Here is a 14,732-nt window from a genome sequence, read left to right as displayed (position 1 = left end):
AATTGGCCCGGCGGTGGTGGCGCACGCCTTTAATCCCAGCACTTGAGACAGAGCCAGGCGGATCTCTGTGAGTTCGAGGCCAGTCTGGTCTACACAGTGAGATCGAGGACAGGCATCAAAACTACACAGAGAAACCCTGTCTCGAAGGAAAAAAAAAAAAAAAAAAAAAAAAGAGCTGAGACTTGAAAGAACCACATCCTAGATGAGCACTGTTTACTAGAGCTCTTACACAGAGAAAAATGTACCCAAAGATCCACTCCTGCTAACAAATTACCAATAAAGTTTATAACAACAGGACCTCCAGCTGGGTCCCCAAAGCTGCTGTAGATTCCTGCACCCCACATCCAGTCTTTCCACAGGCATCCAGCTCTTTCAAGTCTTGCTCAGCGAGAACATCACACTCTGCCCCTCCACTTCCATTCCTCACGCCCAGCAGGCTCCTCTCTCCCCTCCAGCACCAGGCCTTGGCTAAGGTCACCAAGATAAGGGGGGAACCTTTAACCTGGGTGGCCCTAGCCAGTCCTACTGACATTGAGTGGTCACCAGTGGGGCATCCTTGCCTCATGGTGATGTGTCTTTGGGGGTCAAACCCCAACATCCCAGCAGCACTGGCCTCCATCAACCGACCTTCCTGTCATTTTGCCTCTGCGTAAGTGCCTTGGCCACACTCCTTGGTCTCCTGTCTCCTGGGCACCGGCTAGTGGTCATTCATCTCCACACTGCCATCCTGATCTTATGGGGCTTCCCACACCGGCGTTACAAACTCACCTGCCTACAGCTGCAAGCCTTGTCTCTAAGCTGAGATTCCCTGATTTATAACCAGTCACTGCCCCGCAGACCCCCACAGCTCCACAGACACCATGCTCCAAAGCACACTCATGACCTCCTCCGCAGACCAGCCAGGACTCATAGCCAGGCTTCCTCAGAGACAACGCCCCTTCCTGAGCTTCCAGAGAGCAGGAGGGACTGGAAAGGCCTTTCCCAGGTATCTCGCATCAAACCCACCACCACCCTCCCTTGGTACCCTCTCCACCCCACCTCCATCCTCATCTCTTTGGCAGCCCCACCCCCCACCCCAGCTCTGACGGCTCTCCTGTGTTTTCTACTAAAACTGAAGAGTGTTTTCTAAACACTTAGCCAATCACGGCCCAAAGCCGTGAGCACGACAGGACCGCCAGGCCCTCCACTGCCTTCCTTCTCTAGCCCTCTGAGAACACTTCGCTTCAGCCCGGAACCATCCATGCACAAGTCTAGGGAACCAGGTCACTCCCGCCCCAGGCCAAGCAGAGCCTCGATCTAGTGCATGCATCCCCTCCTTCCTATAGCCGCCATCTGCCAGAGCTCAACTCAAATATCACTGTGAGGCTATAGCCTTCCCTGAGCCATCCTGGGTCCCATCTGCCAAGGGTCAGCCAGGTCCCGTGGCCGCACGCATTTGGAAACCTGTCTCCTGCTGTCAGGGCACGTAGGTCCTTCGTATTGCAGCCAAATCACTTCTTTTCTTCAGTGTTATTCTCCTCCCCGATTCTTGGAATGTAGTAAACCCTCAGACAGGATTTGGTGAGAAACAACACACACACACACACACACACACACACACACACACACACACACCACACACGAACAGGGAGGTTCTCTGCAGCAACTGTTCCCCTCCCATAAATGTAAGGATGTCAGTCAAGTCATCCTTGGACTTTAAAATTCTATGCATGTCTTCCACATTCCACACAAGGAGGCTCAAAGGTAGGAAACAGCCAGTGTCATGAGTTCAAGTCTCATCCCCCCCACAAAAGCAGGTGACAGACTGTCCTGTGCCACTCACTGAGGCATCCACGGGCAATGTCAGTGAGGACACAGGTCTTCCTTTCTCAGATTTAATCAGTAAGGTTTGCTTTCTTTTCTTTTTTTCCTTTTGCTCCAGCAACTGGTAGTTGTTATTTCAGATTCCAGCCACTTTGCCGATACGCAGGAATACATAAATCTTGCCAAGGTCACCTGTCAGTTGGCTGTTCTGTGGCGCACATTCGGTTCTCCACTTAGACAACTGTGTGCCGTGGTGACTGTGTAGGAAGGAAATCCTTCCTTCCTTTCCAGAGGGGTACTTTGGTTTCTTTTCTTCTCAGACATCCAGGGCAAGGCTGAGCAGAGGTGGGGGCAGCGGCAGCCTAGTCTGGCTCCCGATCTTGAGAAAGTTCCATCTCGGCCCCGTGCACACCCGTGGCTGTGGATTCCACGGCGGCCACTTCGGCAGGCTGGGTGACCTTTCCTCCTCATTGGGTTGGTGACAGGAAGTCTTGGGGATGGATGCTAGATGGTCTTAGGCGCTTTTCTGCATCTCCTGAGACAATTCTGTGGGTTTTCTTTTGTAGTTTGCTAACATAATAATTGTATTGACTGATTTCCAACTGAGGGGCCAACATGATTCTTGAGATTGGTCCTCCTTGGTAAGGAATGCTACCATTTTCACATCACGCTGATAGACTAATTTTGTTTGCTTGTTTGTTTGTTTGAGACAGGGTTTCTCTGTGTAGCTTTGGAGCCTGTCCTGGAACTCACTCTGTAGCCCAGGCTGGCCTCGAACTCCCAGAGATCCGCTGGCTCTGCCTCCCGAGTGCTGGGATTAAAGGTGTGCGCCACCACCGCCCGGCAACTAATTTTTTTTTTTTTTATGTGCATACAGTGCCTGCAGAGGCTGGAAGTGCATCACATCCCTGGAGACTCCGGTTACAGACAGTTTCGAGCTTCTACATAGATGCTGGGAATAAAACCTGCCCCCCCCCCACCCCCGAAGGGCAGCCAGTGCTCTTAACCACTGGGCCATCTCTCCAGCTCCCGAAAGAGTAACTTTCGAAGCTTCACCCCTAAGTTCATGACGGTCATGGGTTTACAGTCACGTTTGTCCTCGGGGTACGGCTGGCTGCTTGGGATAAAGTGGAAAACGGTCTTTAGTTCTAAGTTTCAGAAGACTCCGTGCAGAACTGGCATTATTTTTCCCCCTAAACAGTTGGTAAGTTCTCTTGGGAAATTATCTGACCTGGAATTTTCTTTACGGGAGGGTGTTTTCCCTTCCAACCCTAATTTCTACACCAGACAAAGGACTATTTAGGTTGCTGGCTTCCTCTTGAGTAAGCTTTGGAAGTCTCTGCTTTCCAAGGGACTTGTCCACCTCTTCAAAGCGGTAGAACTTACTGTGTCCATCGGGGAAGCCTCCCCCCCCATGCCCCCCGCACCCGTCAGCTCACTGCTGACCCATCCCCACCTGCGGACTCTGCTGTGACTCCCACAGTGGCGGCTGCATCTTCTCTCCTTTGTTCCCCATCAGTCTGGAGACGTCTCTCACCGGTGCAGCATCTGGCTTTACTGTGGGACTTTTAGGTTTCACGGATTCCCATTCTGCTCTTCCTCACTCTTGCCCCTTCCTTCGGGGTGAGTGGAGACCTGGTCTAGTCTCTTCAAGCAGAAGCGCCATCACAGACCCCCGGAGACTGTCCTGTGTGTTAGGGAGCTTGTCGTCGTCGACGACGTCCCAAGCATCGCCTCGCAGTCAAGAGCCCACGAGGAAGCCCTGCTGGCTCCTTGGAGAGCTGACTCGGCATGGCCGAGTCCATGGACATAACAAAGATGAGCTCTCACCCTCTTCCACTTATCACCTGTGGATGGTGCCTGGAAGACACTAATGCCGTTCTCCCGTCCACGAAAGATGTGGCCTCCGCGGCACAGTCTGGAAGTGTCTCTTGGACCGCACGCTATGGGAAAAAAAAACCTGTTTTCCAGCGAAAGCCTGTTCTGAGCAGGAAAATCCTGTGACTGGCACTGGTGTGCTTGAGATTAATTATACATCACAGATCTTAAGTAAAGCAAGCTCTTCAACACCGCAGGGAGACGGCTGGGGAGAAATCAGGGCGGCTGGGACGCAGCCTCTCCCTCCTCCTGCGCGCCTGCCGCACAGGCACTGAGACCTGAAACATCCTTCCCAAGCTCCTCCCTTCCTGTCACCATGATTGTGACAATCTTACTCAAAGTGACTGACAAGTCACTCTTTTGTCATGTGTTCAGAAAGCAATCAGTGTTTTCTGAAAACCTGCACTCCCAAGCAGAGGTTTTCTTTTTTCTTTCATTCCTTTTTTCTTTCTTTCCTTAAGACAGGGGCTCCCGTAGCTTAGGCTAGCATCACCCCCGCTACTGTAGCTGAGGACGACCCTGAATTTCTGAACACCCTGTCTCCACCTCCCTCCTGCTGAAACGACAAGTGTGCACCGCCACATCCAGTCTTATGTGGTGCTGGGGATGGACCCCGGCCCGCTAGGAGAACACTCGGCCAGCCGAGCCACATCTCCAGCCTACGGCTTACAGGTAGTCTTGACAGCCTGGGTCGCACACCAGTGTCCACTCTGGCTGAGCCTGGCATCTCGCTGGCATCTCGCTGGTCCTAGATGGGTGTGCTCCAGCGCTGGCTGGCGGGTCTGGGGTGGCCTCGGTAAGAACTTAAGAGTTCTTCTCCATGTGACACCCCAGCCCCCAGCCCTGTCTTCATAGTGGGGTCAGAGTCTGCAAAGAGTGGATGAGCACAGGCCTACCGATAACCAGGCGAGGCACCAGCACCAGATATTACTGCCACCTCACTGGCCACACATCGAGACCAGGTTCAGATGGCCTAAGCCAAGTCATCCTGATGTAGAAAGTGTGGTTGCAGAGAGGGCTGGAGAATTCGGGTCCCCTGCTGAGTCAACCACACCCCTGTGTCCTGAGAAGCTGCTCTCCCTCTTACAGGGGAGCCCCTCCCAGCACAGTCCGGTGGGCACCATTTACTTAGACTCTAGTGTGAGCCGTTCTCCTGAGACTGACGTTCACAACGTTCCCAACCCTCTCTGACGACCCTCGGTTAACCTGACTGTGTAAGAAGACGTCTGGGCCGGACGACAGCTGCGCCCTTCAGGCTCAAATACTCTACACCTAAGACCAGACGGAGCAGGTCTACTGTGATGTCCCTGAAATGTGGTCCAGAATGCACAGAGGGGTGTGTGTGTGTGTGTGTGTGTGTGTGTGTGTGTGTGTGTGTGTGTGTGTGTGTGTGTGTGTGTTGTTAGCATGCCTGCAGTAGGAGCCTGACAAACACATCACACTTGAATGACTGTGTGTGTGTGTCTGTCTGTCTGTCTGTCTGTCTGTCATCTATATGTGTGTGCATGTATGGAGGCCAGTCAGGTCAACACTGGCTGTCTTCCTCAATCCTTATCTTTTATGACAGGGTCTCTCATTGACCTTGGAGCTCGCTGGTTCAGCTAGGACCCCTCCCCAGATCCTCCCGGCTCCACCCTCGACTCAGACCCGGGATTAGAGGCGAAAGTCACACTGTCCCGTTTTTACTGTAGCGCCACAGACCCGAACTCAGGTCGTGCTGTGTGCACAGCAGATGCTGTGCCCACTGGGCCTCCTCCCCAGTCCCTGGGTTATTTTAAACAAGTGCACTCAGGAGGGACTTTGTCCACGTTCTGTATGAACGTCCCACTGCTCTGGCTGCAGGACCAAAGTGGGCGAGCAGCATCAGCTTGGCTGGGGACGCCACAGACCCTCGGAGCAAAGACTGGAAGCTTCGCCTCTCTTAACCTGACTGATGGTGAGGAGGAAAGGGTTAGGTGTGGACAGCAGGAGGCCACAGCAGCCCTGGGACCCTCTCTCTCTCTCTCTCTGTGTCACAGCCAGAGCTGCCTGCCTCCCCTCCCATCTGCGGCTCTTGGCCTTTAGCCTGCACGAAACTGGACCAGGGAAGCCTGGGCGGCGGCGGTGGCGGCTCAGCCCTGGGTACAGCTGTGCACCCAGGGCTGACAGGGCCCCGGAGCTGAGCCTCGTGCACGAGGCTCCACCCCAAGATGACAGTGGCCTGTCCAGAAAGGGAGGGAGGCAACCCCACCCCGTCCCCAAAAAATAAAAGATTGAGGGGCTGGAGAGATGGCTCAGAGGTTCAGAGCACCGACTGCTCTTCCAGAGGTCCTGAGTTCAATTCCCAGCAACCACATGGTGGCTCACAACCATCTGTAATGAGATCTGGCGCCCTCCTCTGTATACATAATAAATAAATAAATCTTTAAAAAAAAAAAAGAAATTAAAGATGTTAAAAAAAATAAAATAAAATAAAAAAATAAAAGATTGCCAGAGTCAATCCTACGGGAGAATAAAACATTGTTTCTGGATTTGGGCGGCTCTGTGGTCACACCCCAGCTTCTAGCTTCAGGGACAGAGAACAATGGCTCCACGGAGCCCGGCATGTCATCTCACTAACCCTGGGGACACCCTGCTGCCCCATAAGGCCACTCCTGCCAGTGGGGGCCACACAAACTGAGACTCAGAGAAGGTGAGCAGGTGACCCACCGTCACCCAGCAAAGGGCTGCAGCGTGAAGCCCGAGTCTCCCTGGCCCTGGAAGCCCTACCAGAACCATGTCTTACAGATCTCCGGGCAGCGACAAGAGATCCAGAGACCAGCAGCCTCTAGCTTTCATGTGTCGGAGTCGCACACACAGAGGAACAGTGAGTCCGGACCTCCAGGTCCAGTGACAAATCAGGGGCAAACCCCATTTTACATGGAATTCCAGTTTCAGGGCTAAAAAAAAAGTCACAAATAAGGACACACAGCTCTGCCAGGCCCCGCGTTGTGTTTCACAGGCACCAGTTGTGTCTGAGGAAATAAACTGCTCACTCTCACACTGCTCCAGCTTTCAGTCTGTTGCTCACACCTGTGTGCATGCCACATGTCTTGGTGCAAAAAAACTCGGGAGCCGCCAACACAGTGTGCAAGTCTCAAGATCCACAGCGAGGCAGAGCAGAGGCTGGTTTCCGCCCCTGCGGTCATGTCCATCCTCCTGATGCCCATGGCAAGGGGAGCCTGGGAAGACTGGCACAGGCTAGCCCATAGGAGGTGCCCCAAGGGATGGCACCCAGACAGGGTACCGCCACAGCCAGGCTAGGGCTGCATGCATGCAGACTGCAGGAGCAGCCATGCTGCCAGCCACTGCTGCCACAGCCCTTCTGTGGGGCTTGCATACTGTCCTCCCCTTCCCTGACCCCTAGCTGAATGGGGGGTTGTATCACATGACCTAATCCTTAGGCCATGCCCAGGCCACTCTACGGTGTTCCAATCAGGGTTGAGAGTTCCCAGAGGCTATGACTTTTGATCTCCCCTCAGACCCAGGGTAGACTCTTCTCCATGTCCCCTGCTGCCGGGTGACCTGGGAGAAGGTGCCAGCCATGCCCCAGTGCCCTGTTCTACAAAAGCGAGCCTCTCGTGAGGTGTGCTGAGGAAGTAAGCAAGACACTGTGACGCTGGGCAGGTGCTTCCTTAGCGTGTATTTAGAGCTGGGCAGTTCTTGCAGGCAGAGCAAAGCAGGGAGGCTCCAGTTATTCCTAGTGATGGAAGGAAGGATCCCGCCAGGCCAGCACATGCTGGGCCCAGGCTCAGAGCTCTCACAGTGCTACCCTGGGGAGACTAATAGCTACGCTCCCTCCTCCCCTGTCCCAAGCTGGCTGTGTGTGCACATGTGTATGTGTGTACCTACGGAGTGTATACAAACCCAGTGAGTGTGCATGCACCTTCATGTATATGCATGTGTGTGTGCTGCTGTGTGTCCACACACACATCCATTGAGCACGTCCACACTTTTATGCATATACATGCACGTGGACTGCTGTGTGCACCGAGTGTGCACATGTGTGTATCGTATGCATCTATGTGAGTGTACATGCATGCTCATGAGCATGCATACACCTTTATGCATATAAACATGTAACCTGCATGCTCCTGTGTGTACCTGTATATGAACATCCGTGTGTGCACCTGAGGATGTACACATGCACATCAACAAGCGTACACACACCTTTGCACATATGCACAAGTGTATGTGTTGCTTCGTGGTCACCTGTGGGTGGGTGGGTGGGTGTGCATGTGTACATGCACAAAGCCAACATAAACACAAATGTGTTTTCAGTCTGGCCCTTGGGAGCTCTCTTCAGAGTTCCTGAGTTAAACTGAATTTAAGTATTTCTTGTTTTGGTTTTGTTCCGTTCTTCAGAGTTTTGTTTTTTGAGCAAGCCAAAGGGGCAGGTTCAGTTCACTCTTCTCCAGGCCTGAAACCCCAAACCACTTGCTGCACTTTGCTGGTTCTGGTTGGGGTTTCCCTGCCCTTTGGAAGCGCCCTGAAGCCCCATGCTTCTAAAGGACACAAAGTGAACTGTTGCAAGGTTCCACATTCAGGATTCTCCTTGGGGTCTAACTTGCCGTTAATGCTGCTCTGGAGAAAGTCTGTCTTCTAACTGTCTGCAGATGAACTGTCCGTCAGCTGACCCACCTTCATGTGAGCTGCTCTGAGTGACCATGCATGTCATTAATGCCATGTTCTGCTCGGGGGCCCAGGGCCAGAGTGCCACTCTTAAATGGGCCCTTCTGTTTTCTGTTCCCATCCCAACACTGGCTACCCAACCTGAACCAAAAGTGAGTCTTGGGTCCGGTGAGAGAGCAGGCCTTTGGAAGGCCTCCCGTGGCCGAGGAACAGAAAGCACCACCCAAGTCACATGTCAGGAAGGTCAGTCCAGACCACTCACCTCCAGTGCTGGGCCTCCTCTCCATCTCAGCCAAGATCTGCACTGTCTGTCTGCCTCATACTGTTCTGGCATTTAGAGTCGTGTTTCCTCGTGGTCTAACTCCCTAAGAAGAACTCACTACTTAAGATGTTAAACTGGTGCCCACACAGAGCCTTCTACCGCTGCGTTCCAGCGTCTTTGGTATAGGAAGGTATTCAACATACTATCAAAGAGAAATATAAACAATAAGCCAGCCACACTCTTTGATCTACAATGGTGTCCTGCCTACAAGACAGGCCAGGGCAATGGTGGCACAAAGCGTGTGGGAGTCACCAACCAATATCTGATGTGACTTAAGGCCCGAGCCACAGGATGGAACCCATAGGCAACTTTGCTTGGGTGACCAAGAACCTGAGACTAGATATAACGAACTATCATAGTTAGCAAACCATTTCAGAAAGAGTGTCTGCATTCACTTTATGTATGTCTTTTAAAAGTCCAATTTTCAGTTCTTAGTTTATAAAATTTAATATTACTGAAAAGAGACCATATCTAGCTGTCCTTTTCTTTGGCCAATACAACCATTTGTTCCACTTTTCAAATGCCTCCCTAAATAAACAAAAGTTTATTTCTTACTCAGGGACCTAGAGTAAAACCAAATAATACTGATCTAAAATAGAGGGGGAAATGTAGTGATAAAATAACGCCTAATGACATTCTGCTACACTCACAGGTCAGTGCCTTATGCAGCCCTCATCAGAGAAGCCTCCTCCTGCGGCAGATGGGAACAAATACGGAGACCCACAGGCAGATATTATGGAACACTCAGCCCTAAATGGGATGTTGTCTCCATCAAATCCCTCCCTTGGGGCCAAGGGAACCCTGCTGGAGAGGGACGGAAAAAGTGTAAGACCGGAGGGAATGGAGGATTCCCAGAGACGCGACCTCCATATCAACCCGAGCGGAGCTCCTATGAGTGAACAGAGTCTGTCCGGCACGCACAGTGCCTGCCGGGGTCTGCACCAGGCCCTCTGCGTACGCATCCTAGCCTTCCGTTTCGTTTTTTATGGGATCCCTGCGTGTACGAATGAGTGGGTCTCTGTCACGTGCCTTCTCTTGGGCTCTTTTCCTTCTGTGGGTTTGTCTTGTCCAACTTTGATGTGACAGTTTTTTGTTTTATCTTGTTATATTTTATTTTGTTATATTTTTTAAATGAATGAATGAGAGAATGAAAACCTAGCCACTAGGGTAAGGGTTAATGACGAACTGTCATTTATACCTGCTGGGAGAGGGAAGATCAGTTTTCTCCAACGGAGTGACCCGGGGTATGTCAATCACTCCAGGGCAGGCCTCACGTTCAGGAGTGGTCAGCTAACAAATAATGGACTCCACAGTTTCATTGTGCATGCTTTATTTGGTTACAACTTAGTAGGGTTTTTTTTTTTCTTTTGGGGTGTTGTTTTATTTTATTTTCTTGGTTTTGGGGGTCGTTGTATTGGGTTTTGGTTTTTGTTTTGAGAAAGAACTTAAAGCTGGTTGGGGGGAGAGACTCTGGAAGGACTTGTGGGAGGGGCAGAATATGATCTAAATAGGTTCAATTTTAAAATCGTTTTAAATAATAAAAAATATAATAATAAAAAAAGAAATGCCAGAAGTTAGCTCCCACAGTGTCAAGTGGGTAATAAAGTTCTTAGTAAGCTGATTTAGCTCAACTTCTGTAGGTTGAACTGTGTTCCACAAAATTCACACGTGGGGGTCCCAGCCCCCAGGACCACAGAATGTGGCTTTATCTGGTGAGGAGGTCACTTTGGATGCAACCAGGGGTGCGGTCATACCGGGTAGGGTCCCTATAGTGGATCTGGACAGAATGGAGGCCACAGTGAGAATGTCGTATAAGTTGTGTTTCCACAATCTTAGGGATCCCTGGCCGTGTGAGAAAGGCCTGGACAAGCACCCTAGCACATGCAAGAAGCACACACCATACCTTGATTGTGAACTTCTGGCCTCCAGACCATGAGACAAATGCATATCCCAGGGGGAACCTCTAATTCAGTCACACACCCCAATCCCTGGCAGTCCCAGATCTCCCACAGAGAATGCCATGTGGACTGCACACAGCTTCCATGTCCCACTCTGGGACACACAGAAGAAACAAAAGTTCCTGGAGGTCTTCATGGTAACTAACAACTTTGTACCCTGCGTTCACAAGTAAAATTAAAACAGCATTTTAGCATGGGTTATTCTTGGCATTTTTCTATCCTCTAAAATTCCTGCGTCTAGGGTGTGCCTCCTTTGACAAAATAACCTGGAAAATGTCTGAAGGGGGAACTTGCCAGGATGATGCTTCCAGGGCTTGGAGACATGACGGTTACGAAGGTTTGGGATGAGAAGAGAGAGGGGACAGGATGGGGGCCCAGCTCGGGGCTGGCTCTCCCTAGGACAATCAAAGGGCAAGACCTTCACTCCCAGGGCTGGGGAAACTTGCCAATCCCAGCTCCCCTCTTCACTACAGCAGAAAGCCTGTGGCCAGTAGCAGAGAACAGCTCCCTCCTCTTACTTCCCAAGAGCAAATACAGACGCTCCAGGAGAGGGACCCCGACCCGCCATTTTCTTTGCCTGAGCTGGAGCCCAAGGAATGTCCCTTCCCCGCTCGCCAACCCCATTCTGAAACGGAACAGGACGTGTTCTTAATAAAAGACACATGGGAAGCCTTCCCTCTGCGCCCTTTCCCAGGCCTGAGCTTCACTTCAACTTGTGAACTTGCAGAAGGGACGTCCCATGCTGCTCACAGTTCACTGGTGTCAGCACGCCCACGTGGCAGGCAGTGGGCCCGGCTGAGACCCTTCCCATGCCACGCAAATGTTCAGCTCCATTTCCAAGCATTTCCTTTTGAAGGAGAAACGGCCCCACTCTTGCATTCCTCCATTTAAGCAAAAGCTTCTCCACACATGTGCTTTGAGACAAATTGTGATTACATGCAGGCCCGTCGAGTGGCTGGCGGCGACTTCATGGCGGACGCAAACTCACGGAACCCAGTATTTCAGGCCGTGGCTAACACTCTCCTCCCCACACCTGCCTTTGACCCAAAGAGCCAGGGACTATCTGTATGGTGTCATCAGCCTGCCCAGTCAGTTTAAAACAAACCAGTCTGGGCTCAGAGAGCCAAAACAACACCAACCCAAGACATTTCCACTTGACTGTAGTTTCAGAATGTTTAGGGCCAATCTGGCTGCCAGAAGCTAAACATTTTATTCACGCCTCCCTTTGTTGTTTCAGAGATGAAAGGGCCACTGCGGTTTCCTAAGAAAATCTTTCTAGAAGTTAAAACAGAATATGAGTATTGAAGTGTGCCCATCCATATTAATGCAGCAAGCATGTCACATAACGTGTGCGTCGATGGGGACATGTTCCTGTTGTCACAGCACAGGAATCTTTTGAAGGCTCACCCTCAGAAATGGAACAGGGTTTTCTTTAAAGCCTATTTTGGAAAACTTAGCATGTCTCATGGGGACATCTGTCCTTTGTATTCACTGGCACCAGTGTCCAGATGACAACCCAGTTTTCTCAGTGTCTTGGAAGTCAGACCCTGTTCTTCAGTCTGTCCCATCTTAAACCGTAACTTTATTGATCTGCCTCATTTATAAGCATCGTTTTCCACATCAGGGAGGCAGTTATTCGTCCTAAAATGCATGTTGTTTTTCATAAATAATGTTCAGGAAAATACCAAAAACCAACAGTGTGCCTGCAGAATTCATGTGAAATGTTTTCCAATTAACACTGTAACATGCCAACTTATAAACAAAATTAGAAGGTTGCTTTTTCAGGTCACTTAATCCACATTTTTGTTAGTAACTAATTGTCCTACCTGGAACCCGTGTGTACGTGTGTGTGTGTGTGTGTGTGTGTGTGTGTACACTCCATTAGGAAGTGCTACTCCTTCCTAATTATGGGGCAGTTTGACTTCTGTTTTTAACACTTTTTAAGTAACTACGGATTTTTTTTTTTTTTTTTTTTTTTTTTTTTTTGTAAACTGTGTATTGGCCAAAATCTTGGACACAGGACTTTAGCATTTTTTAACGTGCAAGAGCTGACTGTTGTTAGAAGCGCACTCGACCCCTGGCGCTGCTCTGTGTGCTTGCAGATGAAAACAAACTTTGGTCACCCCCAGCCACGGTCAAGGTTCACACTGCAGCGCCGCCAGGGAGCCACCAGCCAGCAGCAGCAAGCAGACTGCTCCGAATCCAGCAGGCAGTGAAGATGAAAATTCGGAACCAGCCCCCGAAAGTCGGGGCTTCAACACCGTGTGCTGCAGGCTTGGTTGAGTGAGGAGTCCCTCGGTAGGGAAAGCAGTAAGTCATTTCACAGCTCAGCCCTCCCTCAGCTTTGATGGATGCATCCTTTAAACATGCCCAGCCACCGGCCCATTCAACGCCAGGGTGAGACCGCAAAGCCAGCCACGAAAACGGTTCAGACAAAGCCATCGCAGAAAGCTGCGCGGCGCAGGGACCAGGTTTTTCTGATCGGTCACGGCGAGGGGCGAAGCCGACCTCCCAACTTCACGTTAGGGTGGAGCAGAACCCCACCGGCGCCGGCACAGCCAACTCTCCTTGCCGTGACCCCGACCCCGCCCCGCGCGTCGATGCGGCCCCCTCCGCGGCCCCTGCCTTCAGGGCGGGTCCCCTTCCCAGTGCCCCGCACACAATGGCGCCCCGAACTCCCGCCGCCGGTCCCCGCGCCCGGCGCGCCGCCGGGTCCGCGCACAAAGGAGGGCGCGCGGGCCCCGAGCCGGCGCGCGCCAGGTGCTCCCGCGCGCCCCGCCGCCCGCCGCCCGCCCGGGCCAGGGACCCCACCCGGAGACCGCGCCAGGGCCACTTACTTTCTCGATGGTCCCGGGCAGCAGACGCTCCAGCAGCCGGCACAGGACCACCCCGTCCTTGAGCGACGCCTGCAAGAAGACCTCGGGGTCCGAAATGGTTTTCTTCGGCGACTCCAGCACGCCCAGGGTGATGAGCCACGTAACGGTCTGCTCGGCAGAATTCATCGCTGCGGCGGCTCGGGCTGCGCGCACGGAGGGGGCGCCGCGCGCGATCACCTCGGAGCGGCCCGGGCCGCGGCCACCCGCGCCCCCGCCGCCTCCGCGCCCATGGGCGGCCGCGCGCCGGCGATTGGCCCGGCCGGCCCAGCAGGTCCCGCTAGGCTCCGCGGGCTCGCGCGCGCCCTGGCCCGCTGTCAAGTGCCTTTTCATTAGCGGCGCAGGAACCTGCGGGCGCCCGGCACCGCCCCCGCCGCCGCCCCCCGGCCGCGGCCGCCGTCGCCCGATGACATCACCGGAGAAGAAAGACGCGGCGGCCGCCCGCGCGCGCCCCGCGCCAGCCCGGGCGCACGACAGCTGGCGCGCCCCCCGCTCACCTGCGCCGCCCGCGCGCCCCGGGGCTGCGCGCCTTTGTGGGTAGGGCGGCGCGCGATTAGTAAGCGCTTCCCAGAATGCTCTCTTGAGCCTGCCCGCCGACTGCGGGGCGCGGGCGTCTCTCCGCCACCTCGCCAGCCGGCGGTGACGGCACGCACATGCTCGTTAAATCTGGGACCAGATGGGTCTCGCTCGGGCAGGAGCGAGCCTCGGGCACGCGGGCGCGGTGCGGAGCGGCTGGCTGCAAGGCCACCGGCGGGGGGTGGGGGCGGGGAGGGGGGTTGGGGGGGGCGACCTCAGCAGCCAGAAACCTTGCGTGACTCCGCGTGAAATTGATGGTGACGTGTCCAGCGGTCAAAAGCACAGCGCAGCCTGGGGGGGGGGTCTGCGAGGAAAGGGGGTGAGCAGCGTCCGCTGGAGAGTGTGTTGGCCATGCTGAGGCCCCGGGCCAGTGCGAAGGACGTGACAGGAGCCTGGGGGGGTGGGGGGGGGTGCTCACCGTCAACACACTTGGATTTCCTTACTCCAGCCCCCGGCCCTATGCTTTCCCTGCTGGCTGGCACTCCGCGACAGTTTAAAATAGAGCTTGCAATGTCCCAGGAGACCTTCCCCTGGGTCAGGCGCGCACATTCATCCTGTAACTGCTCAAGGCTAGAAGCCTTGCGAGGCTGTCAGAAAACGATTAGAGGTTCTACCCTCACCCCTGCATTCTCCCAGGAGCTTCCCTCACCACCATCGATTGCATTTAATAGC

The 14,732-nt window shown here is 53.3% G+C and overlaps 1 protein-coding gene across 4 annotated transcripts in view; it reads right to left on the bottom strand.

Moving 5' to 3' along the window:
* The window catches only part of Arhgef7 (Rho guanine nucleotide exchange factor 7), a 114,118-nt gene extending 100,171 nt beyond the window's left edge, over positions 1-13,947 (bottom strand). Inside the window, exon 1 of one of the 4 annotated variants that reach the window (XM_028881303.2) lies at positions 13,449-13,947. In XM_028881303.2, coding sequence (XP_028737136.1) covers positions 13,449-13,817 — 369 coding nt within the window. In that variant the 5' untranslated portion in view covers positions 13,818-13,947. The remainder of the gene's footprint in view (positions 1-13,448) is intronic. The other 3 variants (XM_028881301.2, XM_028881304.2, XM_028881302.2) reach the window with 3 other exon arrangements.
* Positions 13,948-14,732: the final 785 nt, after the last annotated feature.

The sequence above is a fragment of the Peromyscus leucopus genome, chromosome 17, assembly GCF_004664715.2.
Source record: "Peromyscus leucopus breed LL Stock chromosome 17, UCI_PerLeu_2.1, whole genome shotgun sequence".
Taxonomy (NCBI): Eukaryota; Metazoa; Chordata; class Mammalia; order Rodentia; family Cricetidae; genus Peromyscus; species Peromyscus leucopus.
This window is presented reverse-complemented; position numbering and strand designations above follow the sequence as displayed.